The following is a 27,450-nucleotide window of genomic DNA, read 5'->3' as shown; positions in this document are numbered from 1 at the left end:
GGCAGAAACTCGTTTGAGGCGTAGTCTGTGGCACCTTTTTCAACACCCTCCTCTTTTATCATCACAAATCTTTTGGTTTATTTTGTTTTCAGACCAGAGAGTTATCTTACCGTTTAGAGCTGTAAGGCTGAATGAAGACTTTTGTACAGTTTATTTCCGATTTTCCAGTACATGTACTGTCCAGGCCTACAAGGGAATATGAGTAGCACTGAAAACCCATGAACATCACATAAATCATCCTTCAGGAGACACTTTCACATTTCCCATGCCCACCCGTGGAGTGGACTAACTGGAGAGGTGGGAGGCCAGGCAGGAGTGACGCATAGGTCCCTGTAGGCAGTGTGGGAAAGAGACTTATGGGTATGCATTTAGTCAGCCAGGTTAAGAGTCAGATGTCTGTGAGATTGTCCCCAAAATGTCCTGTCAAAATCTGCCTCTGAGGCCTAATTGCAGGATAGATAAGACAGGTACACTGGCCTCTTATTAAGTAAAATGTCTAATATTAAAGCTGTTTTGTATTTTTATAATAACAATGCATCAAATGACTACATGTAACATGAGTTATAGTAACAAACCCACAGAAAATTATCACTCAACGGAGCTTTTTAGCAGCTTATTTCTTTGTTTTTTCTGACCCACGTCTTTACAACTTTACTGTGTTACTAACCAGCACCAAACAGTGCTGACAACAAGGTTAGCAACTAACTAGTAAACATATAAAAACACATATGTCCCTCAAAAGTTGGTGGAGACCAAACCAGAGCTAAAAGGAGAGTGAATATTTGATTTACATTCATCACGTGTCCAGAAACATGACTCCAAATGAATGCTAATGTTGCTAGCTGTGTCTATTGGATGTGTAAAAAGGGAAGCATATGTTTAGAGCTTGTTCAACTGCCTCTAAGTGGCCAAAAATAATTGTTTCTGCAATAAAAGACATTAAATAAAATCTATAACAGGTCAACATAGAGGCTATTTACATATTTTCATATTTACAAGTTGCACACAAGAGAGAAAGCACAAATTATCAGTCAATCTTGCCGCAGTAGAATGTTGTTGTAAGTAAGTTCTGCCTCTATAACCTGTGTGTAACCATGCTATCATTTCCACAGGGATTATCTCAGTGGCCAACCTCTGACCTCAGCTATGGCTGTCTGAGCTTTTGCTTGACATGGAAACTCACATATCTCCAGGATTGACTGGGTACGGTACCAACACACGACCCCATCCTGACAGGCCAGATATTGCGGGAGTCCTCCCTCTGGTTAAACCCAGTGAGAACGACCACAGAGTGATTAGGTGTTAGTCCTTGTTGAGTCTGAGCATCACAGAAAGAAGTACAGTGCAGTATGAAAACACTGAACACTGCCAGTGTCCTACGCCACATAATACACTCAACATGGGCCCCATCTCCTGCTAACGATCTCTGTCTAAGACCTTAAAGTGAACTTACAGATGTGTATTGTCCTTCACCCTTAGCCTTTTGATGGGAAAATCAATAAAGTGGTGCACAAGCTGCAGTGAACTTTACATGAGAAGAGGAATCAGTACTTGAGTGTAAACAGAGAGGTGTAAAACCTGTCTACTCCACAGATGAGCACATGATGGCTGTGGGAAAAAGAGACAAGACAAGCAGCAAAAGACTGAAATCAACATTTTAAATCATACTGATCTTTAAGTTAAACATTTATAGCAAATGAGTTATAAGACCAGAACAGATCAGTATCAAGTGAAGTGGATATATAAACATAGAAATCATGCCTTAAAGTACGTTTGTAGAGTGCAGGCTGCAGCACCTGAGATTTAATACGACTTGTAACTGAGTTTAGGAAGTAACATCCAACTAATCTGTCCCTGACTGCTCAGAGCATCTTTCAGTCCCTCTAAAGCTTCTCACAGCCCTACAGACAAGGTGTCCAGCCTACCAACGTCAGCAATCTCAGGAGCTCTGCACCCCTGCTTTCTGTCTTCAATGTTTTTTAAGAGGGTCAAAGTTCAGACCTCTCACAAGGACCTGTTTATCACAGGAGGGGTTGTGTGACCAAGACAGAAGGGCAGGGGGAGGGAGAGGAGGAGGAGGAGGGGGGGGAGAGTTTGTTTTCAAGTGGACACCTCCAGGAAAGCTCCCAGCCAGAGCCAGTGGCCCACGGGTGAGAACACAGTGAGGAGGACATGGTATAAAAAGAGTCGAGGGACTAGACGCCACAGAGAGACACAAACTCAGATTCAATAAACGTGGGATATTCACAAAACTGGAGAAACCAACTTTGCACATACAGCTTCCATCACTTACCTGAATATACCGCCTGCTATTATAGAAGTCACCATGGCCGCACTGATGAATTATTGGATGTGTTTGGCTGCTCTGTCGCTGACAGTGACCACGAGCCACACTTTGCGAAGGTAAGAAACTCTTATATACCTGCCTATTTAGCTTCAAGAAACAAGAGCAGTGCAGATTTACTATATAATTTGGATCCACGTAAGACAAAACATGCTACAGCAAAGTAGTGACAGCAAACTACAAAACAAATAAGGACAGGAAAACAAATGTGTTTTATTGGTTCATTATAAAAGCTAATGTTTTCAGCATTGGCTTACCATGTGTTTTTGTTCATTTTTCTGGCTAGGCACTGAGAGCAAAGCAGTCTGTACTTTATTAAGGGCTCATTGTTATACTGGCATGATGACCAGGCATATATGTATGCATGAAAAATAATATTCGCATACTTCTTCAGCAACTCCTCAGTCATCGCGTCGACAATTCCTCTTTTGTGTTCGTTTTCAGTTTTTCTTTCGCGTGAAGATGAATTTTCCCTGCTTGTCTGTTCGCTTTCCAGGATCACGCTGAAGAAGATGCCATCTATCAGAGAGACACTGCAGGAGATGGGCGTTTCTGTGGAGCAGGTGTTGAGTGAGCTGGCCCAGAAGAGCACAGGCGACACCAACAACGGGACCGTTCCCACACCTCTAACCAACTATTTGGATGTGAGAAACTTTTATCTGTTTTGTATTACATATTTAAAATATAAATTCTGAAACTTCTTGTGTGTGCATGTGTGTGTGTGTGTGTGTGTTTGCGTGTGTGTGTATTTGTGAAGGCTCTGAGTCATGCAGGTGATAAAAAATTCAGAAGTTGAAGACAACCAGATTTGCTTTTTTAGCCTTGAAGACAAAAGCAGACTTTAGTGTTGAAGGTTAAAACAGCAACTAATCCAGGAGCCTTCACCAGCTCTCTTGGACGAATATCATCAAGAGTAAAACAGCAGATCCGGTTGCCTTTGAATTAGTGCTTTAAAATATTCTTAGTGTGAGTCATACTCTCAATGTCACATTACCCTCAAATAATATTGCCTTACTGCTCCAGGATAAAAGGTTTTTGAATAAATACTCAAATAACACTGGAAAATCTGAATTTGTATCATAAAGACACATTTTCCTGTTTTTGTCCCTCCAAAAGACACAGTACTTTGGTGAAATCAGTATCGGCTCTCCAGCCCAGATGTTCAACGTGGTGTTTGACACAGGCTCAGCCAACCTGTGGGTGCCCTCGCAGAGCTGCTCTCCTTTCTCCACTGCCTGCTGTAAGTGTCCACGTGTACACAAAAAAACAAATGAAAGCTTCCCTCAAAGACTTTTGTTTTGTGACTCAAATGAATTTTTGAACTTTTAGTCACTCACAACAGGTATGATGCCTCCCAATCGCGGACGTACGTCGAGAACGGAACAGGGTTTTCCATCCAGTACGCCTCTGGAAATGTCAGGGGATTTCTGAGCGAGGATGTGGTCGTGGTGAGTTCAAAATCAGTGACCTGTATGATAAAGGAGTTTCATTTTTACATAAATGCTGCAACTTCCTCTAAGCGGTTACACTCCCAACCCATGTTTGACCCTCAGCTTGTTTTATTCCTGCAGGTTGGTGATATCCCTGTGGTTCAAGTGTTTGCTGAGGCCACCTCACTGTCTGCCATGCCCTTCATCTTTGCCAAGTTTGATGGAGTCCTGGGGATGGGCTACCCTAACGTGGCCATCGATGGCATCACTCCGGTGTTTGACCGCATCATGTCCCAGCATGTCCTCAAGGAGGAGGTGTTCTCTGTCTACTACAGCAGGTGGGTTGAACTGAGCGAACTGACATGCTCTAGATTCTGTGTAATTTTGTAACCAGAAAAGTTAATAAGAAAGGTTCATAAGATCATATTAAAGATTAGCAAGAAAATAAAGATTTTTCTTGTTGATTTTAGTTGCTGTTAAGACTTGAATTTGTTCAATGAGAAAAAAAATCTAATATTTTTGATCTGACAGGCAGAGCTGAAGAAAAAAAAAAAACAGTTTGGAAAAACAATTAAGAAGAGTTCATTTTGGACCTAGAGAGGGTGTCATAACAAACTAGATATGAATTTATTATGTCTCTTTTTTCGTACTTGTTTTTCATTTATTATGCTCAGTTATGTTCAGAAGAAACCAGTCAGAAAAAAATGAGTTGTTCTTTTGTGTTTTTCTTTCCTTTCGGGGACTTTGTAAGAATCAGAAGTCATAGGATTCAGCTCCAGCTGAATGAATATTTTACAGTTCATTTGAAAATAAAACATGAAAATCACCAGCAGGAGCAAAGACAATATGCTCTGCATTGTGTTCTTTAATAATGGGGCTTGAATATGTGATTTATTATTTTCAGGGATCCAAAACACTCCCCAGGTGGAGAGCTGGTGCTGGGCGGCACTGACCCAAACTACTACACCGGAAACTTCAATTACATGGACACCAGAGAGACAGGCAAATGGGAAGTTACCATGAAAGGGTAAGATCTTTGCTTCAGACCCTATACAGCATGTGTGCGTGAGTGTGTGTGCGCACCCATTCAGAAACATGTGTTTTATTTTCCACCACTTTTTTCATTCTCCCAGCGTTTCTGTGGGGACGGAGATGGTGTTTTGTGTGGAGGGCTGCACAGCTGTGATAGACACCGGCTCCTCCTACATCACAGGCCCGGCCTCCTCTGTGTCTTTGCTGATGAAAACCATTGGAGCACAGCTGGATGAAAGTGGAGTAAGTTTTTACACACGCAACATGGTTTCCCACAGAAAACATTTGCCTGTAAAAATTCATTACCCGTCATCACCCATTACTTAATGTTGTTCATCAGTACAAAGTCAATTGTGACACTGTGAAGACACTGCCCAGTATCACTTTCCACCTGGGTGGCCAGGAGTATTCACTCACTCAGGAGGATTATATCTTATGGGTAAGCAGGATTACAAATGCTGGAACATTTTCACATTACATTACTGTCATACAGGCTTAATTTGATTTTAAAATGTTCATTTGTGGCTCCAGCAATCACAGATGGAAGGGGATGTCTGCACTGTCACCTTCAGGGGCTTGGATGTGCCACCACCTACAGGTCCCATCTGGATTTTGGGAGCCAACTTCATCGCCCGCTACTATACAGAGTTTGACCGTCGCAATAATCGAATAGGCTTTGCCACAGCAGTCTGACAGGAAGCTAAACGTCACGCTCTGTTTGTTTCCTTTTCTATCTTTGCTGCTATCTCCCATTTGTCCAGTCATCCCTTCAGTTGCTTCTTATGATCACTCATGACCAGATAAAGTTTGTTTTATAAAAAAGGTAGAGAAGAGTACACATTAAAGAATGTCATCCTTCCATTTCTTGCATTTCTTCTTTCCTGTTATATAACATTTTGTACTAGTTGCACTGAACACCTTCTGAGCTTTTTTTATTTATAAGAATTTACCAGCAAATGCAAAGTTTTTGTGTTTGTGTGTGACTCTGTTGAATAATCTCATACAGCAACAGTGAAAATCCATATCTGTATTGTACTGACGTAACAAGAATAAACTTGTTTACTTGGGATTTCAATTGGATTTCATCCTGTCTGCATTAATGAATGCATTGTTTCCATCCGAGTCAATCGAATGAATTTTGTGACCACGTGAAAGTCAAGGCCAAGTTGAAAACAGATTGCTGTAACATATTTAATCAACCACACCTGATCAGTCACGGATATGTTTGACATTGTTTATTGAGTAACTGTATATAAACGTTTATATTATTAGCTAAAAAGGTAAAAAACAATTGGATACACATTCGTCTCGTGTGGCAGTCATGTGCACTGCAGTGTGATGTGAAACGTCTGTACAGCAGGGCTTAGGAGCGAGGGCTTGATATAATGTCACAATCATATTTTCTAAATCAAATCATCCTTTTTCAAGTTTCTGTGCAGCTTGAGATCCATGACACTGTGAGAATCTCTCCTTTTCTGGGGCAAAAAGTTATGTTTTTGGTGTAAAAAAAAAAAGCAAGCAAACCATGGTGTAGCGATGGTCCTGAATTCCAGTTTTTAGTATCAGAGTAAAACATCTTAAAAAAGCCCTGGCTCTTTTAAAAGATGTATCTTCAGTGGGATCTTAAGACTGACCCCACCAAGACAGTTATTTCTGCTTACTTAGCAGGCTGAAGAGAGTCAAAGATAACAAAACAATAAAAGTACACATATTCATCAGATGCTCTTGTCAGATATTTTTGTCTTTCTTCTCTCTTTATTGTTCAGGAAAGTCCTTCCATACCACCATGAAGTGACAGTGGCGATGACATACTTCCTTGATCTCACATCCATGAATTGTCTGCTTTGGATTTTATCTGTTGTCAGTACACAGCAAGGTGAAGGTGGATGTCTCTGTACTGGCATTTAATCAACAGCATATTCAAACCACTGCAAAAACATCTCTCTCTGTACGAGTCAACAGAGCTATTTAGGCTGGAAACTTGCCCAAACAACCGCTCAGGCATATCCCAGCCCCCTCCCCCCACCAAAAAAACAAAAAAAAAACAAAAAACAGATGCATTATTTTCATAAAATATAATCTATATTATTCCTGGCTGTATTATTCCTAGCTATATTATTATTGTAACAGCTTCTTATGGACCTTGGAGCTGTTACAACAGCAAATTGATATTATTTGGGAATATTGTCTTGTCTCTTGACAGTCATTCTGGATTCAACCTTTGTCCTTAAAAAATGTATAACTGATGAAAGACAAAATGGTTTTTCTCCTCTTATGTACAAAGCTGCAGTCTCAAAGCTAACCTGTCATACATGACAAATGACACATCTTGAAGGAATAGTTCATACATTTGTACATTTTGGGAGATATTATTTGCTTTGCAGAGAGTTAGAGGAGAAAATTGCCATGTCCATTCAATATGAAGCTGGAGCTAGCAGCAGGTTAGCTTAGTTTAGCATAAAGACTGGTAGCAGAGGGAAACAGCCGGTCTTCCTCTTTCTTAAAGTAACAAACCCACCTACGAGCACCTCTATAGCTAACTAATTAACACCTTGCTTCTTTAATTCGTGTAAAAAATGTTGTACAGTACAGCAGTAATGCATTAGATAACAGCCTGCAAGTGTAATTATTTAGCTAGTATATACAGGATATCAATAAAAAACAACTTTCTGGGTGCCTATACATACAAATATGTGAGTGAAGGGGATGAAGAACAGATGGTTGGAAGGTGATAACGACTATGTGTTTAAGAAGGAAACTGTTGTCAGGCAACCAGCAGAGACTCCTGGTTCTGACCAAGAAATAGTCTGCTATATAACCCCCCGTAAACCGTATCTTAGTTTTCTGTATGGATTAAACAAATGAGATACAAGGTGGTAATTTAAAAAGACAATTTTTGATTTTCAGTAGGGGTTATGTGCTGAACTATGACACCATGACGCTTCAGTTTTTGATTAAACAAACGACATATAACTTGATTAGCAACCTTAGTGGTGTTGGTAGGTGGATTTTCCTACCTTTTGACACATCCAGGCTAGTGTCCTCTTGTTTCCAGTCTTTGTGCTAAGCTAAGCTACTAGGTGTAGCCTCATATTTAAAGGACAGATATGAGTGGTAACAATCTTCTTATTTAACTCTCTGCAAGAAAGCAAATAAGCGTATTTCCCACAATGTCAAAACATTTCCTTAAACTGACATGCAGCCCTAATTTGAGACAGCAGCACTTTTGTCATCTCAGTTGGGGGAGTTTTTGTTCCAAAAGGGAGTAGCGGGCCAGAGTGAGATACTTAAATTACAGATATGTCAGCAGTTTGTGAGGTAATTTATTGGTATTTATCAAAACTCACATCCTCATAATTAAATGATGGCATAGGTCGATTGTACCATGCACTCCAGACTGACCCAGAGCAGCATTTTCTGATATGCCACCTCTATCGGTGCTTTCCAAAACTGTTACAAATCACAGTTAAAAAATGTTTTATGGTGTGACAACGCTGTGGTTTAGGTCTGGTGAGATTTAGGCACAAAAACCACTTGGTTAGGGTTAGGAACAGATTGTGGTTTGGGTTAGATCACTTGAAACCTGGTGTGGGTTAAAGTTACTACTTCCTTAAACTTTCGTTGTCATTGCAACAGAAGACACCTCGGCAACTGTAGTTACAGTTTTTAAAAAACTGCCCTGACTTGCGATTAGAAACGGGAAGCGAACAGTGGTCAGTTGCAGCTAAGTCCACTTTTCGCCTTCTAACTATCTAGCCATTCACCAAACCTGCTACCTCTGTTTATTTGTCACCTTGTCTTGACTTCATCTGAACTGCGTCACTTCTCCGAGTCATAATTACTATAGCCGCTAGATGGTGTCTGTCACTCAAATGTTACCATAAGTCGTTTTTGCTGGCTGAATTTTCGACCTATACTGTTGTTTTTCTTTTAAGGATAGGCTGCAATAACTCAACCCCCTGTAGTTTTATTCTGGACATCCTGTGCAATACTAGAAATACTAAAACAGTTCATATGAAACAGATGGAAAATGACTGTTAAATAAAAATCTTCGCATGGTACATTGGACAGAGTTTTGTCAGCTTTTGTTAGTTTTAACGGTACACTGCTCTGTACGTGATTTGGTTTTCTTTTCAGGTGCAGTTGGTGCATGGAGTCACACAAGAATTTGATGGACCTTGTGAATTTTTTTTCCACAATGGAAAATGAGGCACATAAAAAGCTGGGCTAAAGACACCTTTTCTATTCCCATGCCCTGAATTTAGAATTTGATCACATGTTCCCAAACACACAGAAATGATACTGTCAGATAAATTCAGTGGTGGAAAAAACACTAAGCCCCTGTACTTAAAGTAAAATCTTGTGTTATTCTATATTTTTCTTATTGTTCACAAATCCCAGAAAAACAATAAAACCAGCAGTTAGTGTCACTCAAAACTTTTCTCCTTCCCAACCCTTTCTGTGGTACTCCAAAGCTCACTGGTTCCTACAAAGACATACAGTTTTAAAAACAGCTCATAAATATAATATAATATAATCTAATTTTTTAAAAGGTGAAATAATTCCCTAAAACAGCTGGGTGCAGACATTTTTAGCATCACTTTAACATCACTCAAATCGTAGCATTTGTTGGGGACTGTTTTTAGCAGCGGATTAATACACATTTACTGTAACGAGACAGTGTACGTGGGATTGACTCAAAATAAAGTACAGGCTGTAATGTTGAACAGTGTTCGGCAACTTACTTGAAAATTGTAATTAAAAGTAATCATATTACTTAATACTCAGCAGCAAAAGTAACGTTATATCACTTGTTACTTTTGTTACTCAGTCGTCGGCTCTGTCAAAGTGGCCTTTAAACAACTCAAAATCCTCCACACCCACACGCTGCATCATGTGTTTTTAACACATGAAGAAATAGAAAATGAGATGTTTGTGGTTTAACAAGCAGGCAGGATACAGTTTGGTAGGATTTAGTTACTCAGTGACTGCACACAACACTCCAGAAGTCCCAACTTCAGCTTCACAATTTACATACCCTTCAGTTCTGAACAAAACCAGTGTTAGGTGACTCCTGAATGTATAAGACAACTTCCAAAGTTGTCTTATACACAGGAGGACCGCAAGTAATGCAGTGTTACTGGGATCAGTAACAGTGATGTCATTTTTTGTCATCACATTACTGTAACACGTTACTGCCCAACACTGGTAACGAGAATGATAAACAATATCAGACTACTAAGAAATACTTCTTAGTAGAATAAATTTACTGTTGGTTTCGGTCTTTTTATTGAATTTATTGACAACAAGAAAAATAATTAATATTTTAATTATTAATAATAAGTAGCAATACCTCAGTGTAAAAAAAAAATCTGTTACAAGTAAAAGTCCTGAGTTTATTTATTAAGTAAAAATGATTTATTATTTTTTACTTAACTTAACTTACTAGCAAAAGTACAGAAGTGTTATCACCAAATTTACTTTAAGTATCAAAAGTTCTCATTATACTAAATAGCCTCTTCCAGTGTTTTATATATATATATATATTGGATTAATATTATGATTATTGATATTGTAACATGTAAGCAACACACAATGTTGTTGCTGATTGAGGAAAAGCTCATTTTACTATACATACTGTTGAATAATTTAATCTGCAGCAATGCATCATGTTCTATTTGTTGTTTGTATGTTTTGTAGGTAAAATATTAATCTGCAGAATAACTACAAGATAAGTGGAGCCCAATGTACAGTATTTCCCTCTGAAATGTAGCGGAAGTAAAAAGAAGCACAAATTGGAAACATTTAAGCAAAGCACAAAAACCTCAAAATTGTACTAATTACAGCGCCTGAGTAAATGTACTTTGTTATTTTCCACCACTAATTCAATTTTAAACAGTAGAAAACAGTAGAAAAGAAAGCACATTCCATAGTATGACAGCAACAAATGACTCAGATACATGACTTTACAACGGTAGGTTTAGGAATGTGTTCATAATGCAAAGTGTAGGAATTCACTTCCTGTGTTAATAGCTCCCAGGCCGAGTTTTTTTTCTTCTCTCTCTCTGCTGGAGTTCGTTGATCTGTTATGAGAAGAATTTCCCATCGAAAATAGCTCATAAAGGCGTTTATGCAAACTTGTGTGTGTCTGTCTCTCTTTGTCGGGTTAGGTCAGGTCTTACAAATAGTAGTACACACCCACTGTCCCAATAAATAAGACATTCTTTTCTGCACAACGTGACATTGATAAAAAATAACAAGTTCAGGATTCCACGAGCAGCATGGGACATCACCTGCCTCTGACAGCCTGTGCAGACACCCACAGTGATCTGTGGATCTTCTCTGTGAGTGTTGAGTCCATTACATTTCTTCTTCCTCACGTTCATTCAGTTGGGTCCACTCGATCACAGCCTTAACTCTCCTGAGGAAAGCGAGGATGCATGGCCCATGATCAAAACTGTTATTCTAAGGGATCATATGTGGAGCAGTGTTTTAAATGCAGGTCATTTTCAAGGGACGAGGGTTTTATGAAAAAGACCAGATGTTACCGGTACCCACTAAAAAAAACCCAGAGGCTCTTTTTTGCCAAATTTTAAAAAATGATTAAATTCAAGAACCCTTTCCAGCAATGTTAAAAAAAAATACATTATCCAGTCAGTCTATAGCACAAAAAACAATTTGTCATAACACATCTGCAGAGCCCAGGACGCTGTATCTTGTCAAACAGAAGAGAGGTGGGAGGTCTTTAAAAGGGCTGTCTGTCAGCTGAGACAGTTAGTCTCGGTTTGAACTCACTCTGTGCAGGAGGAGCACATCAGGCAATGCTTTGAAGAACAACGCCACATGACGAAGTGTCAAATTTACTTAACAGCAAATTCTTTTCTGTGGAGTGGAACTGAATATATGAAAAGGATCTCTTTGCTTCAATGTGTGTGACAGAGGAGTCTGGTACGTGTTTTCCATTGTCAAACACGTACCAGATGACCATCCTTGTGTCAACCCTGATTCAGAGCAAAGCTAAGGTAGGTGAGAACTTTTCTATAATAACTGCAATAAAAAATCCACCACCGACGCTCTCCGTGCAATGCAAGAAAAGAGTAGAGCATGCTTGTGTTAGTCCGTGAATGAATTTTGATGCTTGATAGAACATTTTGCTGACCTACATACAGATATCATGGACAGCATGGAGAAAACAAATCATGTGATAGGTGACATTTGCATCATGTGCTCCTGCATTTGCCACATACCAGTCACATCAATAGTTTTATTAGATTACATTAATTTGATTATGTGTCATCATCAATCATTAAGTGGGCTCCCAATAACAGTCCCAGGCTGACATAATGGTCTTTCAGCTCACACGTAGAGTCTTGCTCTGCTTTGAGAATCACTTTTTCTCCTCTGCTTTAAATGTCACTTTTACCAGATTATTATTTCTTCAAAATTTGCTTTGATAGTTAAAACTAGGATGGCGCGATCATTTTTTTTCCTTACTGGGGTCCTGGAAATGAAATGCATGCACATGCAGTTTGTATTCATGGAAAATCATGTCACATAATCTGTGAAGGAGCTGTGTGGAGTTTAAGTTTCATAATTCAAAAACCTAAACAAGAGTTAAACTGTACAGCTCAGCAGTATATGAGGAACAGACAACAAAATATGAAAAGAATACTTCTCCTCGCTTGTGCCTTTCCAAGAATTGTCTTTTGTGTCTTAATACATCTCAGAAGTTGACGGCGCAACAAATAAATCATATTTTATTGTTTCAATTCAGTGTTTGGCTGGCATCTGTCTTGACTATTTGTTGCAAAAGCTGCATCAAACTCACAGGTAAAGAGAGTAAACGGGATGATTATCAAGGAATACCTTCCAGTGCAAACATTTTGCCTGCAGTGTGAGGAACATATGCTTGTCACCACGTTTTAATCTTGAGTAGAAGGATTAAGTCCATCTGGAGCCCATTTTACTGTTGCAGTTGCCAAAAGGTGCTTGGTAGCAGGCATCACCAGTTACATGAGGAGTGCGGACATGTTGCTCTCCTGGGCCATGCTCCCGTGTTAGAGGGCACTATTTGACCACAACTGGAACTTATCTAACACCAAGCTAGGTTCCTCTGAGGTCATGCACAGTTAAACGTCGGTCATTGATGGTGTCGCAGTAAAGAGGCACATTGCCCAAACTCAACTCGAAACCTGATACTTTTTCAGGACCCAAGTAGCGTTGCCGAACTTTAACACACAAATAATGTGCAGGGGTAGAAAGAAAGTGGTGCTTTTACTGTAACTGAGCAATATTGTACATTCTTCTGAAGGCTGTTAAGCAGATTTGGGAAGGAGAGGCAAGAGTTACTTACGCAGATGCCCACTCTTATACTGTTATGGCACAATTGCAAGGAAATGACATTTAAGTTGCCTTTGAACATGGTTTTCCTTGTAAAATAATGTATAAGAAAGCTTTCTTATGAAGAAAAGATGATCGGGATTTGGGAGGGATTACTAAATCAGAGAGACTGCCATGTGGAGTGTTTTTCATTTTGAAATAGTTACATGTGACATCGGTTCTTTCATGGGGTCATGGTTGAATTGTTGGTTAAGTCTATTTTTCATCAGAGTTACTTTTGCAGTTTTAGGATGAATGATTTACTTGAGTAAGTTGAGTTATGTCTGAGCAGAGTAAAATTCTGTCTTATGATTCAGAGCTCTTTTCCTGGGAGTAAGTGCTTGCGTATGTGTGTCAGCCCCTCCATGAAGAGCTGAGGGATGTGAGGATAATGTTTGGTTGTGTCAGTTGCAGGTTAAGTGTCTGTGTGTGCTTATGTTCCTGAGCTTCCCTCTGACTATGGCTGAGGTTCCTGGTCCATGCAGACACTCCATCACTAGGGAGCACCTGCTGACAGTCGGGCATCTGGTAGGTGTTGAAACAGCATTAGAAACACTTACGTTTGAAACATTAGCCATGCGGTCTTGGCTAAAATCTCCATTTTATTGTTTCTGCAGATGGATAACCAGTTGAGAAGCGGGTGCTCGATAACCTACACATTCATAGAACAGAGAAGTTTGGTAAGGTAACTTTTGTTTATGTGACTGTTTCCTTCTGAAGCCTTTAATTCAAACTTTTCCAAACTTTTCCAACTGTATCACACTTTCATGTTTATTACCTCGCACTCTGATTTCCCACAGAGCAAATGTTGCTTTGTAAAAGCTGCTTTACCCTGGATCCTGGAGCTCCTCACCACCCACTTCAAATATAGCAGAGGTTCAGTCAATGATGGCTACGTTCAGTCCTTGAGAGCTCTCATCCTTAACATCTACTCTCAGAAATGTGTGCCTCAGATTAATGAAGAGGTTGAGGTGAGTGAGTGTCTGAACTCTGAACTTGCAGTTTGTTTGTCAGGACAGAAGGATTAAGTTTTCTATAATATAAGAAATATGTGATATGAGAAACTGCTCAGCATGAGGAGATAAATCAGGAAAACTTCTTCAATACTTGTGAAAATATTTAAGGTAACTTTCTCGGAATCTGCTGCAGGATAAGCCAGAGAGTTTCGAAATGCTCTACAGAGGGTCTCCTTCAGAGGCCCTGCAGAGGGCTTCAGAGGTACTGTCTGTTTACTGGGAGCTGGTTACGACGAGCGACACACCAGTAGACTGGAGATGCCAACATGAATACACAGAAGTCTTTGGCTCTACTACAGAGCTATCCACAGAGTCACCAACACAACACTTTACAGGTGGGAACCTCAATCTTTTGGAAAGTTCTGTGATGAATTAAATGTGTTGAACCTCTGACATCACAAATCACATGTGCTTCTCTACAGACAGTTATGGTAGGAAGTCAGTGAAGGCCTCTCAAAGAAGACCGGTCAGAGACCTGTACAAGCTCGGCTTCATCATCGCCTCCATCTGCGGAGGACTGCTGTTCATACTCACTCTCTACTGTCTCATCACACAAAAGGTACCAGTACTCCTGTTTTGTTAATTCCAAGATCACATGTGCCCTTATAAAGTTTAGCCATGCATTCCAGTTATATTGCAATAAAGTACGCCTTGGCAGCCTGGCTGTGCTTTCTGGGGCATTCCCTCTTGTAGAAGTACCAGCCCTTCCTGTCTGGTAAATACTGAGCACAACAAAACAAGGTGGAGTCCAGACTTATTGGTGAAAAATGAAAGCAGCACATGCACAAACGTGTAAATTCAAAACAGTGCATTTATATGGCTATTGGCGCCATATTATTTGAGATAATACGTTGTGTGACTCAGAGCGGTGGTTTTCAACTGGCCGAGGCTCAGAATCCACATTTGTCCTCATTCATTAGGACTCAGTTATGACCTTGACAAAACCTACAATGTAAACAAAAAAATACTGTAAATTATTTCACAAAATACATACTAGAGTAATAACAATGCTTTTATGCACTAGTAAAAACATGAAACAGACAAAACGGCGTAGTAAGAGCACAGGAACCCAATAAAATAAAAGCACTGAAGCAGTACCAGCCACAGTTCATTTCCAGTAAATAAAAAAGTCTCTCTAGAAAGCAATAATATGCTAATAGGCCTGCTAACAACACTTAATGTTTTGATAAAAAGTGAAAAAAGCAGAATCAATTTCTTGAATTACAACTTGGCCGTGGTTTAGTTATATTTGGTCTCAATACAGTTTGTACTTTTGTAAGAATTTATCTGTGGGGAAATCAAACATACTCACACAGCTGCTGACAAGCCAACTAGAGATGTAAAGAACGTTTTATGGTGTGAACTGACATAAAAGCTTGGAATGTTTCTGAAAGTCTTGGGTGACGGAAAACAAGACTGTAGTTGTGTATTTAGGGTTCACTTTGTCAAGTTAGATAAGCTATATTTTATTGATCCCTGTGGAGAAATTTGTGTTCTGCATCTGTGTTCTGCAACACAGATAGATATTTAGGAGCATTGGGAAGCCGTAGCAAAGAGCTCAGGGATTAACTCTGAGGCCAGTGCTTTGGTCAAGCAATTGAAGGAGTATTGCTAATGCCTGTGGAACGTAACTGTAGTGCCACATGAACATGCGGAGTACATGCTACACCAGAACTGAAGGAGGGCTTACATCAGTGACTTTGAGCACAGAATCACATTAAAGCTCCACACAAATGGTGGGTTAATGGCAAACAAATGTCTCTTTTTGAGTAGTTTGCTTGAGTGAATATATAGCAAGATTCTTCTCAGTAAAATGACTATTTTGAGGCTTTTATTCTTCCAAGTGAATTGTATGGCCACACAAGCAGTTATAGTGTGATGTAAGTGCTGTGTTTAGCTCAATTAATGGGGACATAACATGCTTTTTGTGATTTTCTGCTATTTTTATACTGCTATGATGTCTTTGTTAAACATAGTAAAAGTTCCACAACTTGAGGTGAACGTATGTAAAAATACTCCCTGAATCAGAAGCCCAGGCTTCAACCTGCTCTGAATGCTTTGTTTGCAAAGTTACCTCTACTTCCTCGTCAAAATGATGTCAGATTGTCTGCATGCCTACAAATGGCTGTCTCCTCTGTAGACTTTGTTGCTAAGGTTGTTCTATGTGTTGTTGGTGTTGTCTACTTGCATATTTTGGATCAGATTTTGGCTCGAATATGTACAGATGTATTTGAGAAGATGACATTTTGAGTAAGGAACGAGAAAAAGAAGTTAAATCTTACAACTACTGTTGGTTTACGTGGCCTCCAGCGCTGGTGGAAGTCTGCAGCTTCCTGAAGCGAACCAATCAGAACAGAGTGGGCTCATTGAGAGGGGGGCATTAAAGAGACAGGAGCTAAAATGTCCTGTTTCAGACAGAGGCTGACTTGAGTGGCTGTATAAAGAGCCAGTATAAGATAAATCATGAATTTTTGAACTGTAAATCAAGCAAATATGTTCCAGTAGAGCCCTAGAATATAAATATAGATCTGGAGATGTGCATAATATGTCCCCTTTAATGCACAAATAACACTACTTTTTAGTCAGATGCCGACTTCTCAAGTTTAGACTTAACAGAGTCAGAGTTAAGATAGATCTCTAAGCTTTCAGCAGGCTAACTGAATCAGCTTAACACACACCAAATTTTGCACCCCATTCATTTCAATCAGGACTCTGAGTAGTGGCATTCCCTTCCTGTTATGACTGATTCCTCCATAGCTTAGAGAGCAGTCTGACTCACTTTGATCTGCCAAATACTGACACAGGTGGGATCGATCTCTATGTCCCTGTTAAGCTAACTTCATGCAGTGACATAATACAAGCAGTAAAGTAGAGGGGATGCTGCAAGTCTGGCAGTAAATGTATGGACATTGATAGAGGGTTCGATGAGGTGCATGATTCTCCTCTTAGAAGAATGCTGGACTGCTATTTTTAGGCTGCTAGCCATGTATGCTCCTGTAGCTTTATAGTTAACGATCATACTTACGCTATTTACTGTCTTGGTTGCTTTTCGCCACAGTGTTTGGGTAGATATTGCCCTGCAAACTTCCCCTTAAGGCCCAAGCTCTTAGCACTGGACCCTCTAAGACTTTAATTAACATAATCTGTGTTCAGTATAAACGTGTGGCTGCAGGAGGATGCAGAGGCTTCAAGTACTGTATGAACAAGTGGGCAACATTTTGGGAAATCATATGTTATTTGGGGTAGATTGATTTATGTTTGCAGTTACAATAAGTGCAGTTCAAACAACACAGATGTTTCCCCTGAATGAAAAGCTGATGAATCAGTATGTTTGTATGAGTTGCTGTATTCCTTTTTTGTACCCTGAAGCCTTGATTAGCAAACATAATTAATTGGAATGCCATATTAAATTGTATTAAATTGTATTTATACATGCACAATCATTCTTTAATGGCTATCAGGTGAATCAACTGTGTAATTACCGTATGCGTCTGGTTTTTCAGTATATGTGCAAGAAGAAATCCTGCAAAGACAAACAAAGTAGCCAGTTTAGTTGGACTCTGTGTCCTGTGCAAAGGCAGATGGTCCAAATTTTCTGAGTGGTGTCGTAATGTATAGGTTATTGAAAGTTGAGCCCCATGGAAGATTTCACAGCTATAACTTGGCCATAAACTCCAAACCGTTTCTGACACATGCGATTTCTGTCCATCTGCACACCTTTTGGGCAATAGGACTGTGTTAATATCAAAGCTTTACTGGAAGCCAGCTTGTGACTGCATGAAGGTCCAAACAGGAGCCAGACATACGGCTCTATTTAGTGCCCAGGGTCAAACTAACTGTCTCTGAAAATACCTGGAATTCCCATTGGTCCTGCACAAGGGGGCATGTCAAAATCGTAAAGTGCTAAACTGGAAATACATTGGGACTTCAAAAGATAGTTCCATTTTGGCCGGGATCCTCTTGAAACTGACCTATGACCCACCTTGGGAACCAGGATCTAGCTTTGCTTTGTCTACAGGCTATGAGAAAAAAAATAACATAAACATGACATTGCCAAGGACTTTAAAGTGATACTCCAACTCAAAACTGATCTTCTGAGTGTGAGGCGCTCTCCTGCTGTACATTTGAGAGTTAGCTCTAAAAAGTCTCTCCGTCAAGGAGAATGGAGACTGTGGTTCAGCTTGGATTCATAGCAGCAATTATGATGGACTAATAATGATTCTAATAAAGTTTCCACTGTGGAAAAAAAACCCATAGAAACTTTTCTACTTCCTGCAGCAAAATCTACATCTGCTCTGTTCATTCATATGCTCAGTATGTTCCAACTCTGTCATATTTTTGCCAACATATGACTAATTTTGTTTTTGGTCTCAGTCTTTACATATAACCCTACCAGTCGCCTGCCTCCTACTCTCTCTTCAGTCAGAGCTCTAGCTTATTGTTTGCAAGTGATTTAGCTTCTTCAAGATTTAAGAAAAGTTGTGTGTTACTTTGTCGACCACCCTGTAGTCGCTCATCTTAAGTGTCCGCTGGTTTTATTTCATGAAGTCTTCTCTTTCCATAACAGAAAACCCACATTCATCACAGATCAAGATCATATACAAACACAAGGTAAGAACATACTGTATAAACATACTAAACATGATCAGATATTCCATGTTTATTGAACTCATCCTAATGCATACTGTTGTCATCTGGATTAAAGCAGAGACCCGCAGGACATAGAGATGGAGCCACAATAATGTGGGTATCCTTTTAACCTACATCAAAGTGTTATGGACAGTTGTAACAGCTGGAGCTCACACAGATTCATTGTTTTGAGTTAAGGCTTGTGCCAGGCTCAATGTAAAGTATGACTGCAGTGCACATTTGTCTTCATATTCTTTGTATTTTCAGTATTCTTCTGTCTCCTCAGGCAGTAAAGAGCACATCACTGCAGCAGCAGACGGAGCACTTGTGAAGCTGTACATTTTGTCCATCATGAACAAGTTTTCATATCAGTAATGTGTGTGTATTGTATCATGCTGACCTGTTTAATCGGAAGCTTCGCTTTGACTGAGAGCAAAGATGGACCTTACTTGGAATAATATGCTATGTATATTATGTTTATGTGTTATCTATTGCAGATATCTTTTCAAGTTCACTAAAAAAGTTTTATTTTTACACTACTTATGTATGTTGAATAATGTGTTTCCATTTGCTATCACTTAACCAACTGTTTGTATTGTTGTTTGCCACATTTCCACAATTTTTATTTATTAGTTTGGATCTATTCAATCACTGTATTGATAATAAAAGTTAACCATCAATATCAAATCCAAAATTTAATGATCTCCAGCTGTCCAGCTACCAGTGTACTCATATATGAACACAGTGAAATCACATCTAAAGAGTCGCTAATAACCTCATTAAAGGATTTAGGCCTCTTTATTTTATAGCCTACATCCTGTTTGACATAACACTTTATGAGGAGTCAAAAATGCTTTTATCTTTGGCAAGAGATCTTTCCCTCTACTTTAGAAAGTAGTTTAGTTTCCCTCATTGTCAGCCCACATTGCTAATCAATACAAAGTCTAACACGGGACCAATTTTTAAAAGTTATGACCGAGGATTTGTATATCCAGTTTTATTGCAAAACAGTATGAATAGTTTCAACATGAACTCTGGAGAATATTCTGCTATTGGTCAAACACATTGAGCTGTTACTGGCAGAGAGGTGAAGAAACGATAGATGCACACCAGTTGCTGCTGCAGCTTTACAAGCACAGGGCGTGACAGGATTTGGTGGGAAAAACGTGCTACTACAGTTTACTCATATACGTGCACGACATTTAATCATTACTGTCTGAAATTGGCACATAACAGGATAATAGTGAGAGAGAGAAAAAAGGCAGTGCATGTGCATTCCCTCATGTTGTCATGACTTTCACTCATGTTTACTCAGTGATGGTCCAGCCTAATGTTTTATAATAATAAATTGCATAATGTCTGAGTTTGAGAAGAATTGGACAATTCCCCTGTCAAAAGATTCCCACATGTGATCGTGTGCATGTGTGCTGGCCTCTATTTTGTTTTTGAAGAATCTGTGTAGGAAGCGGAGGAGGGGAAAAACACACAGCCCTACCCCACAGCCTCTGCAGAACCATGTGCAGCCTGCAATATAACATGATCTATAACACACTTAATTTCACAGGCTACCACTTATCAGTGTGCAAACCACTGTTGCACTGGCAGAAATCCATTCTTCATCCCAAGACATTGCTCCATTACAAAACAAGGAAAGTATTTCTATAATTCAATTTAGTGCCTTTCTGCAGAGGATTAAAGGCAGCTGTGGAAGATGAAAAGGCAAGTTGTCTTCAACAATAAATATGTGGGAACTGCCTAAGACCAGTTAGAATTGTCAAGAGGGCTGCCGCCCTTTTTCTCTCTCCCAACCTCTCTGCCTCTTTTACCTTCAAATTAGAGGAAACACAACATGTTGTTGTTGCTAAAAATATACCACTGTCAACAGTCAGGGGAACAAATAACTCTGGAAATAGATTTTTTTCTTCGCTATAATAATAGAAGGTACAAAGTGGTGAATTCCTAGAAAAAGAGTGACAAACAAAAATGTATTATTCATAGCTTTGTGGCTAAGTGGATACAAATTAAATAGTGTCAATTCAGATGTTACCAATTCTAATTTTAACTTTCTGTCAAACACACATTTCTGTGTGATATACAGTACAATACACATTGGCTCAACAATTACACCCTAAAAATATTTTTACAGAGTGAATGAGTTTAAGATAACAAAACACAGTTACTAACAAAAAATAACTAAAACAATTAGATTACATTTAACAGTATATGATTAGCTTTGGATAATTCAGAGGCTCATTTGAATAGGAATACATATTTTTCATCAGTTATAGATGCAAACACTTGATAATATAACCTTAAATGTTAAATTATGAACAGACATTATATATCATATGAGGCGAAGTGTCCTTGAGTAAGACACTGAACCCCAAGATGCTCCCGATGGTCAGGCCAGCGCCTTGCATGGCAGCTCTGCTGCCATCAGTGTGTGACTGTGTGTGTGAATGAGCAAAAATTGTAAAGCGCTTTGTCCGTTAAGGTAAAAATGCGCTATAGAAGTCCAGTCCATTTACTATTTACCATATTCTATAGATTTATCAGCCAGCACAGTCAAACAGTAAATACAGCTTTGAGTGTGCATCATTAATTGTATACAGCTTTGCTTAAAAAGTGACCTTGCCAAATAATAGTAGTCAGAATCATTGAGGATTGTTGCTGCTTAACTGTTTTTATCATCTTGTGCCACATGGTGGAGGCAAAGATCCAAACTGAATCTCTCACTGATGATTGGCAGTTTTATACAGGTTATATATTTGCCAGAACAGACACAAAAAGAAATTGTTGTCATCAGTTACGACTTATTTAAACTTACAGTATAATTTTGCCAGAATACTGTGACTGATATTATAATTAGTTTGTTTAAGGATGCCAGTCATCTGGCCATTCCTCATTGCTCTTTGTCATCCATGTGCCTGTCATCTGGATACGTGATTATACAACTGCGGTATTTCCCGTTGACTAATACTGGAACTGTTTAATCATTTGGATTAATAATAGTAGCTCTCATAACAGTTAAAGGACACATTATCTCAAAAATGCATTGATAGAGAGGACTGTGAACAATATAAGATAAATATAGTGACATGGGACAAAAGGTAGGGGTGTTGCAGGGAAAGCAACACCCTGGATGAGTGGAGACATCATCAGTGAGAGATATCAGGAAGCATTACACATCGATAAAGGCAACACGCCGCAAACAGTAGGCAGCTTCAGCAGGAATGTCTCTGGCACTGATCTCATTGGCATCCAAACGCAGCATTCTCAGCTTGGAGAAGTTTGTCATGTCTATGCCATGTCCACAGAAACTGCTCAAGGAGAACTCTGAAAAAGACAAGAGGTGGAAGAGAGGAGACAGATATGAAGGGAGGCTACATGTTCTCTTGTAGGCTGTTATCCCGTGTGTCATGTCAAGCAGCAATCATTGTACTCTCATCACAAGTGCTAACAAACCAAGCCAACCATAATGAGAATGAGTACTACAATATATTCATCCAGGGACTTTAAGTATGTCTGTGGCTAAAGCTTAGAGTTGATCCTCACATTTCTATAATGCAGCTATTCTAAAAGCTGAGTAAAAATATTAATTATTTTTATTGTTCGATTACACTCAGTCAATGGTTTTTCTGTAGTTTTCTTAAGTTGAAGTTAATTTTAAACTTTGTTTTACAGTGTTTGTATTGTGTATGAGCTTTCACTGGACAGAACATATATGGAAAACCCCTTCTTCAGGGGAAGAGCATCAGTTCAAAAATGGATGCGTATAGTTAAAAATCCTGATTTTGCCATCATCTAGTGGTTGAAATTTTCTGTTTGTTGTCTCCGCCCCAAAAGTGATGTGCATTGTTGCATTACTGTTGGGCGTGAAATGTGTAACAAATCCAACTTTAAGAAATGGAGATAGAAAAAATATTCAGTTGAAGGAAGTTGAACCACTAAATTTGGAGATGGATGATATTGAACTTCCAAAAACAGTTAAATGGTACTGTGCTATGAAAACAAGGAAGCTAGAAAAAATATTGCAATAATATTGGTGAACTTGTGCATGCCTCAACTCCACTTCAGTGCAAAATCACACATGCAACTGGAGTGCATTAAATCTCTGGGGGGCAGGCATGTTGAGCACACTTATGCACAACAGAAGGGACCGTGACTGTCTATAAGAGACACAAATACTAGCTCGCAAACTAATAAGCCTTATTTGGTAATCAAACGTCTTTCATCTTTGTCCTGTGACTTAACTTATCCAGCTGGTGGGTCATTTTAGGAAAGGTCATAAGTGTAAAACTTTTACCTGTGCCATTAAAGATTTGTGAGATTTGTTTATTGTTTGTTGCTCACTTCGTAACTGAGAGAGCTGCAGAGTAAGAGAGCAAACCAACCCAATTATAGCAGTTACTCCTGAGTAAAGTAGATTTTCATGTATATGATTTTAAAGAAAGGGTCAGAAATGAAAAATAAAATATATGTATATATATATATTTTTTTTTTTTAAAAAAGAGGGAGAATCTGCAACAACATTAGCTCAGCATTGGAAATCATGGCTGCAGAGTCCATGTACAGTGTGGCATTTAAAATACACTATTAAGTAATAATAACTGTAATCAAAACATTCAAAGCAAGTTTTACACAGTTTATGACTGGTTGCACAATAAAAAAAACAATGTTGAACATTTATGGTGCTGTTTTTTCTTTTTAAAAAAAGAGTAAAAAGTCTCATAATCGTATAATAGTTCTAGTGGTATTTTTATTTTAATTTTAATTGACTTTATTACTACTGTATATGTTACTCTTATAATAGCAATGGGACTTTAATACCCTTCAAAATGTCGAGGATCAATACTGTGAAGTATTGATCTAAAAGTTCTTGTTCTAAAAGTAACATAGATTTGTCCGTACCTTTGATCTTATTGGCTTGTAAATAAAGGTTCTCCAGGTTCCTACTGACAATGGGGATCTTCTCCAGTTTATTGAAGGCAAGGTCAAGCTCGACCAGCGTGCTTATATTGAAGACATTGGAGGGAAGTCCTTTATCAGTCAGCTTGTTATGAGACAACCGGACAAACTGCAGTTTGGGATACATAATAAGGAAGCCCGCCGGCACACTCTCAATGTTATTAAACTCCAGGTATAGCTGCTGCAGCCTCTCCGGGAGATTGTCTGGGATTTTCCTCAGCTTGTTTTTCCTCATGTCCAGCAGGGTCAGAGACTTCAGTCCCTTGAACACACCTCCAATGTCCTCTAAGGCGTTTGCTTGGAGCTGAAGGCTGGTGAGGTTGGCCATCCCCTCGAATGAGTTGGAGAGGATTTTTGAGATCTTGTTGTGACCAAGCCGCAGGTCCGTGATAGACTTGGGCAAGTTGGGAGGAACACGGGTGAGCTCATTGTGATCCAAGAACAGCCGGTCCAGGTTCTTGAGCTTGCTGAAGACATTCTTGCCGATCTTGTCTGAGTTGAGCTGGTTGTGAAACAAAACAACCCAGACTAAGCTGGTAGCATTGTCAAACACGCCATCCTGGATGCCTGTGATCTGGTTACGCTGCAGGTAGACGTACTTTATATGTGAGGGAACGTAGGGAACGTGCTGAAGGTTGCGGCTGTTACAATACATAGCCGTGGGGTAGATTGAAGGGCAGTCGCACTCCAGGGGGCAGTCCACGTCGTCAGCCTGCCAGCCGGCATACCGCCGCCGCCCTCGCAGCTGGGACAACCACTGGAACTGGCTGTAATGCTGACTGATGCTCAGATCCACTATTCCCATTATGAGGAGGAGCACCACTGTCCGCATGATCACTGATTGAAAACCCATGAAAAAAAAAATTGTCACTTGAGGTTGATATTGAGTCAAATTTCAATCCCAAAACTATAATACACTGACAATACTTGTGGAAATGTTTTGTAACTAACACTGAATTATACTGGTGTAGCAATTTAAGACATCTAATTCTCTCTGCTCCACTTCTTAAATGTACAGTAGGTACAGTACACCTACCGGTTGGTTGATCAGAGATGATGCCTCCTCCCTTGCTCACGTTGCGTGTGTCTTTCTCAGACTGAGTGGAATATGTTGTTGGTATAGAGTAAATATCCCCCTCTCTCCGCAGCTGCAGCCCCAGCCACCCAGGCTCATTAAAGCACATACATTTTTCCACTTTGCATGCACAACCTACACTACAACATATCACCTCCAGCCATGTCAATATCAATTCCATCTGTGAACCGGTGCAGACATCTGCTTTTTAACAACCTTGTTTTCCCTTACTATGTCATGCCTTATCATTAGCACGGCCACTCAAAGTCTGGCTTGCTGTTTATTGTGCTGTGGAGGTTATGGAGAGGGTGGGGGGTTAAGGTATAGAAAATTTAACGAACCAGACTAGACGACATAATTAGCGGTGTGTTGCTTCTCAGATAAAACAATTCAACTGAGGTATAGTTTAAAATATTAAGTTGTGTGCTTTTGTGCATTATATGCTGAATATTTCAACATATACAAAGTGTGACAAACCCCGTTATTTGTTCACAATCATCATCTTTTTTTTTTTTTCGCTTTCTCTGTTCCTGCCCATTCCAGGTACTCACCACTTTGTTAATTACAGTGTTCAAGCTGTGGAGAAAGTTAACATATGTTTGTGCTGGCGCCTGCAGACAGAAGAGCATCATTATCATCTTCTGTTTTCAGAATGGGCCTCGTCATTCATATCCTCCACTGGAGCAGGAAAAATTGAGGCAGAATTACAGAAATAATGTTTGTTTTTTTTCCTCACTCTGCTTCCCCAGTCCCTTTGAGGAAGTAAGAGATAATGTGCTGATTTGAAAATGGAAGTCGTTCAGCAAGTAATAGACCTTAATCACTAAACAATTACATCCCATTTAGGAGGAGAGGGAACCTGAGGATACACAGATGGGACTCTTTTGCACAAAGGATTTGCCAGATTTTTAGTCACAGCAGAACATTCTTTGGACAAAAAACAACCTTTAGTCTAAACATAAGAACAAATATGCAACAGAAGGTGTATATTGTGTATTGATATACTCTATTTCTCCAAGTGATCCTATGTTCAAGAAGCTATCTCTATCAGTCTGTGTTGTCGTCATTATTTATAAATGGAAATCCATCCTTGTGAATGTATCCAAAGTAGTAGTAATTGGTGGGGGAAATTAAAAAGTTCCCACGAAAACAATGTCTGTCTTAAAACTTTGATGTTGGATTTATCAGTGATTTATCATACAGTTATGATCAAACAATGACCAAACATCCTTACAATCCATATTCAATCTATCTGTCAAGACAGCTTTGTTTTCTGTGTGTGTGTGTCTCTCTGAATGCGCCACAAAGAAAGTCTGAATTAAAACAGGATGCAAATCCTGAAAGTATTATCTTATAATTAGAACATCATGTTTAATCCAAAACATTCTGTGTGGGCGTCATTTATTGACGGATCAAACCACAGCCTGAGAAGCCTAAAAGCCTATAGAGTCCCAAATATATGGCCACACACAATAAATGTGCATCCCAGAGCTGTTCTGCTGTTGTGGGCCATTAGATAAAGCCCAAACTATTTATTTTCATTAGAAACTACATATGGGATGGATTGTTATAAGGAAACTGAATGCTAATTTGAAACAGATTTTTGTATGTTTAGGTATCTGCATGTGTCCAATTTTAAGGAGGTGTTTAAATGTGTTTTTGCACATTTACTAAAAAATGTACTGCTGGTCATTTGTAAAAGCATCAATTTTAGCTAGCATTTTAGCTAGCATTTTTCTAGCTATATCTTAAACTGGATTGACATGAAATTTATAATAAAATAAATGTCCACCTGTCACTTCAGTTAATGACAGTATACCTCAAAATAACTCAAAATTACCTAATATGTTTAATGTTATGATGGAAAGCTGAGATGCCAATGTGAACATGCTAAGAATTGAAAATGCATCATATTTGGCATTTAGCTAACTTAAATCATTTCCTGCGCGATAAAGGGTTGCAGTTTGCCACCTAATTCTCAGGACTTAGTTTGAAAGCTGGACAATTGGAGCTTCCCACCATCCCTTAAACGCACCAAACTGTAAGTCAATAATCAATCCCATGTTTTCATCAAAGGCTTTCCATTTGGTGCAACCCTCATAAGTTCACTTTCAGCCACCCTAGAGAAAAGACTCTGTCTGCTCCATGATCCAACCCGAACATGTGGTGTAATGAACATCACAGTCTCTGGCTGCAGCTACAGGACTTTAGACTTCCAGTATTTTTTTTCTTTAGCTTTGTAAATTAGCTGAGATACATTTTAGCATGTAAATACTCTAGCTGCCTCCACATATGATTGTAGTCTTCAAGTGAAAAATGGAGTGGACATAAAAAAAACCCATCATCATCATGTCGTTGCACCCTGATTATTCTTACATAGCCATACCTGGAAATATGTCAGCTGCACACTACATAGAACAACTGTTAGGAAACCTCACTAGATTCTGCCTCTCCATTTGTGACAAATCTACAGCCTTTATCTGATGGGAATATCAAAGCCAAATCTTCACCTTCTTCGATCCTGCATTCATGCCTCTTTCATTTTCACTGGCACAACTAATCTAGTGAAAATATGAA

General features: G+C 39.2%; 3 protein-coding genes across 9 annotated transcripts; 2 read left to right on the top strand and 1 right to left on the bottom strand.

The window, feature by feature from the left end:
* The first annotated feature begins 2,137 nt into the window (after positions 1-2,137).
* ren (renin) lies at positions 2,138-5,875 on the top strand. Its single transcript, XM_067592577.1, has 9 exons — positions 2,138-2,403; positions 2,841-2,988; positions 3,461-3,584; positions 3,674-3,792; positions 3,916-4,112; positions 4,679-4,801; positions 4,908-5,049; positions 5,147-5,245; positions 5,338-5,875. The coding sequence occupies exons 1-9, from the start codon at positions 2,327-2,329 to the stop codon at positions 5,497-5,499; spliced, it is 1,191 nt and encodes a 396-aa protein (XP_067448678.1). The 5' UTR covers positions 2,138-2,326; the 3' UTR covers positions 5,500-5,875.
* Positions 5,876-11,570: 5,695 nt separating this feature from the next.
* csf1b (colony stimulating factor 1b (macrophage)) lies at positions 11,571-20,214 on the top strand. 7 transcript variants are annotated; one of them, XM_067592570.1, is made up of 9 exons: positions 11,571-11,828; positions 13,594-13,713; positions 13,803-13,865; positions 13,986-14,156; positions 14,335-14,536; positions 14,624-14,760; positions 18,769-18,812; positions 18,910-18,944; positions 19,117-20,214. In XM_067592570.1, the coding sequence occupies exons 1-8, from the start codon at positions 11,733-11,735 to the stop codon at positions 18,941-18,943; spliced, it is 867 nt and encodes a 288-aa protein (XP_067448671.1). In that variant the 5' UTR covers positions 11,571-11,732; the 3' UTR covers position 18,944; positions 19,117-20,214. The 7 variants fall into 7 exon arrangements, with proteins under 7 accessions (XP_067448671.1, XP_067448670.1, XP_067448673.1 ...); XM_067592569.1 differs by having other exon boundaries at positions 18,907-18,944; XM_067592572.1 differs by having other exon boundaries at positions 13,600-13,713; positions 18,910-20,214.
* A 1,791-nt stretch (positions 20,215-22,005) lies between these two features.
* Positions 22,006-27,313, bottom strand: fmodb (fibromodulin b). Its single transcript, XM_067592568.1, has 2 exons — positions 23,742-27,313; positions 22,006-22,166 (listed from the first exon to the last, which is right to left on the bottom strand). Exons 1-2 carry the CDS (start codon positions 24,649-24,651, stop codon positions 22,012-22,014), a joined length of 1,065 nt encoding a protein of 354 aa, XP_067448669.1. The 5' UTR covers positions 24,652-27,313; the 3' UTR covers positions 22,006-22,011.
* Positions 27,314-27,450: the final 137 nt, after the last annotated feature.

Source organism: Thunnus thynnus, chromosome 6 (assembly GCF_963924715.1).
Source record: "Thunnus thynnus chromosome 6, fThuThy2.1, whole genome shotgun sequence".
Classification (NCBI taxonomy): domain Eukaryota; kingdom Metazoa; phylum Chordata; class Actinopteri; order Scombriformes; family Scombridae; genus Thunnus; species Thunnus thynnus.
Note: the sequence above shows the minus strand (reverse complement) of the source record. Positions and strands in the feature narration are given on the sequence as shown.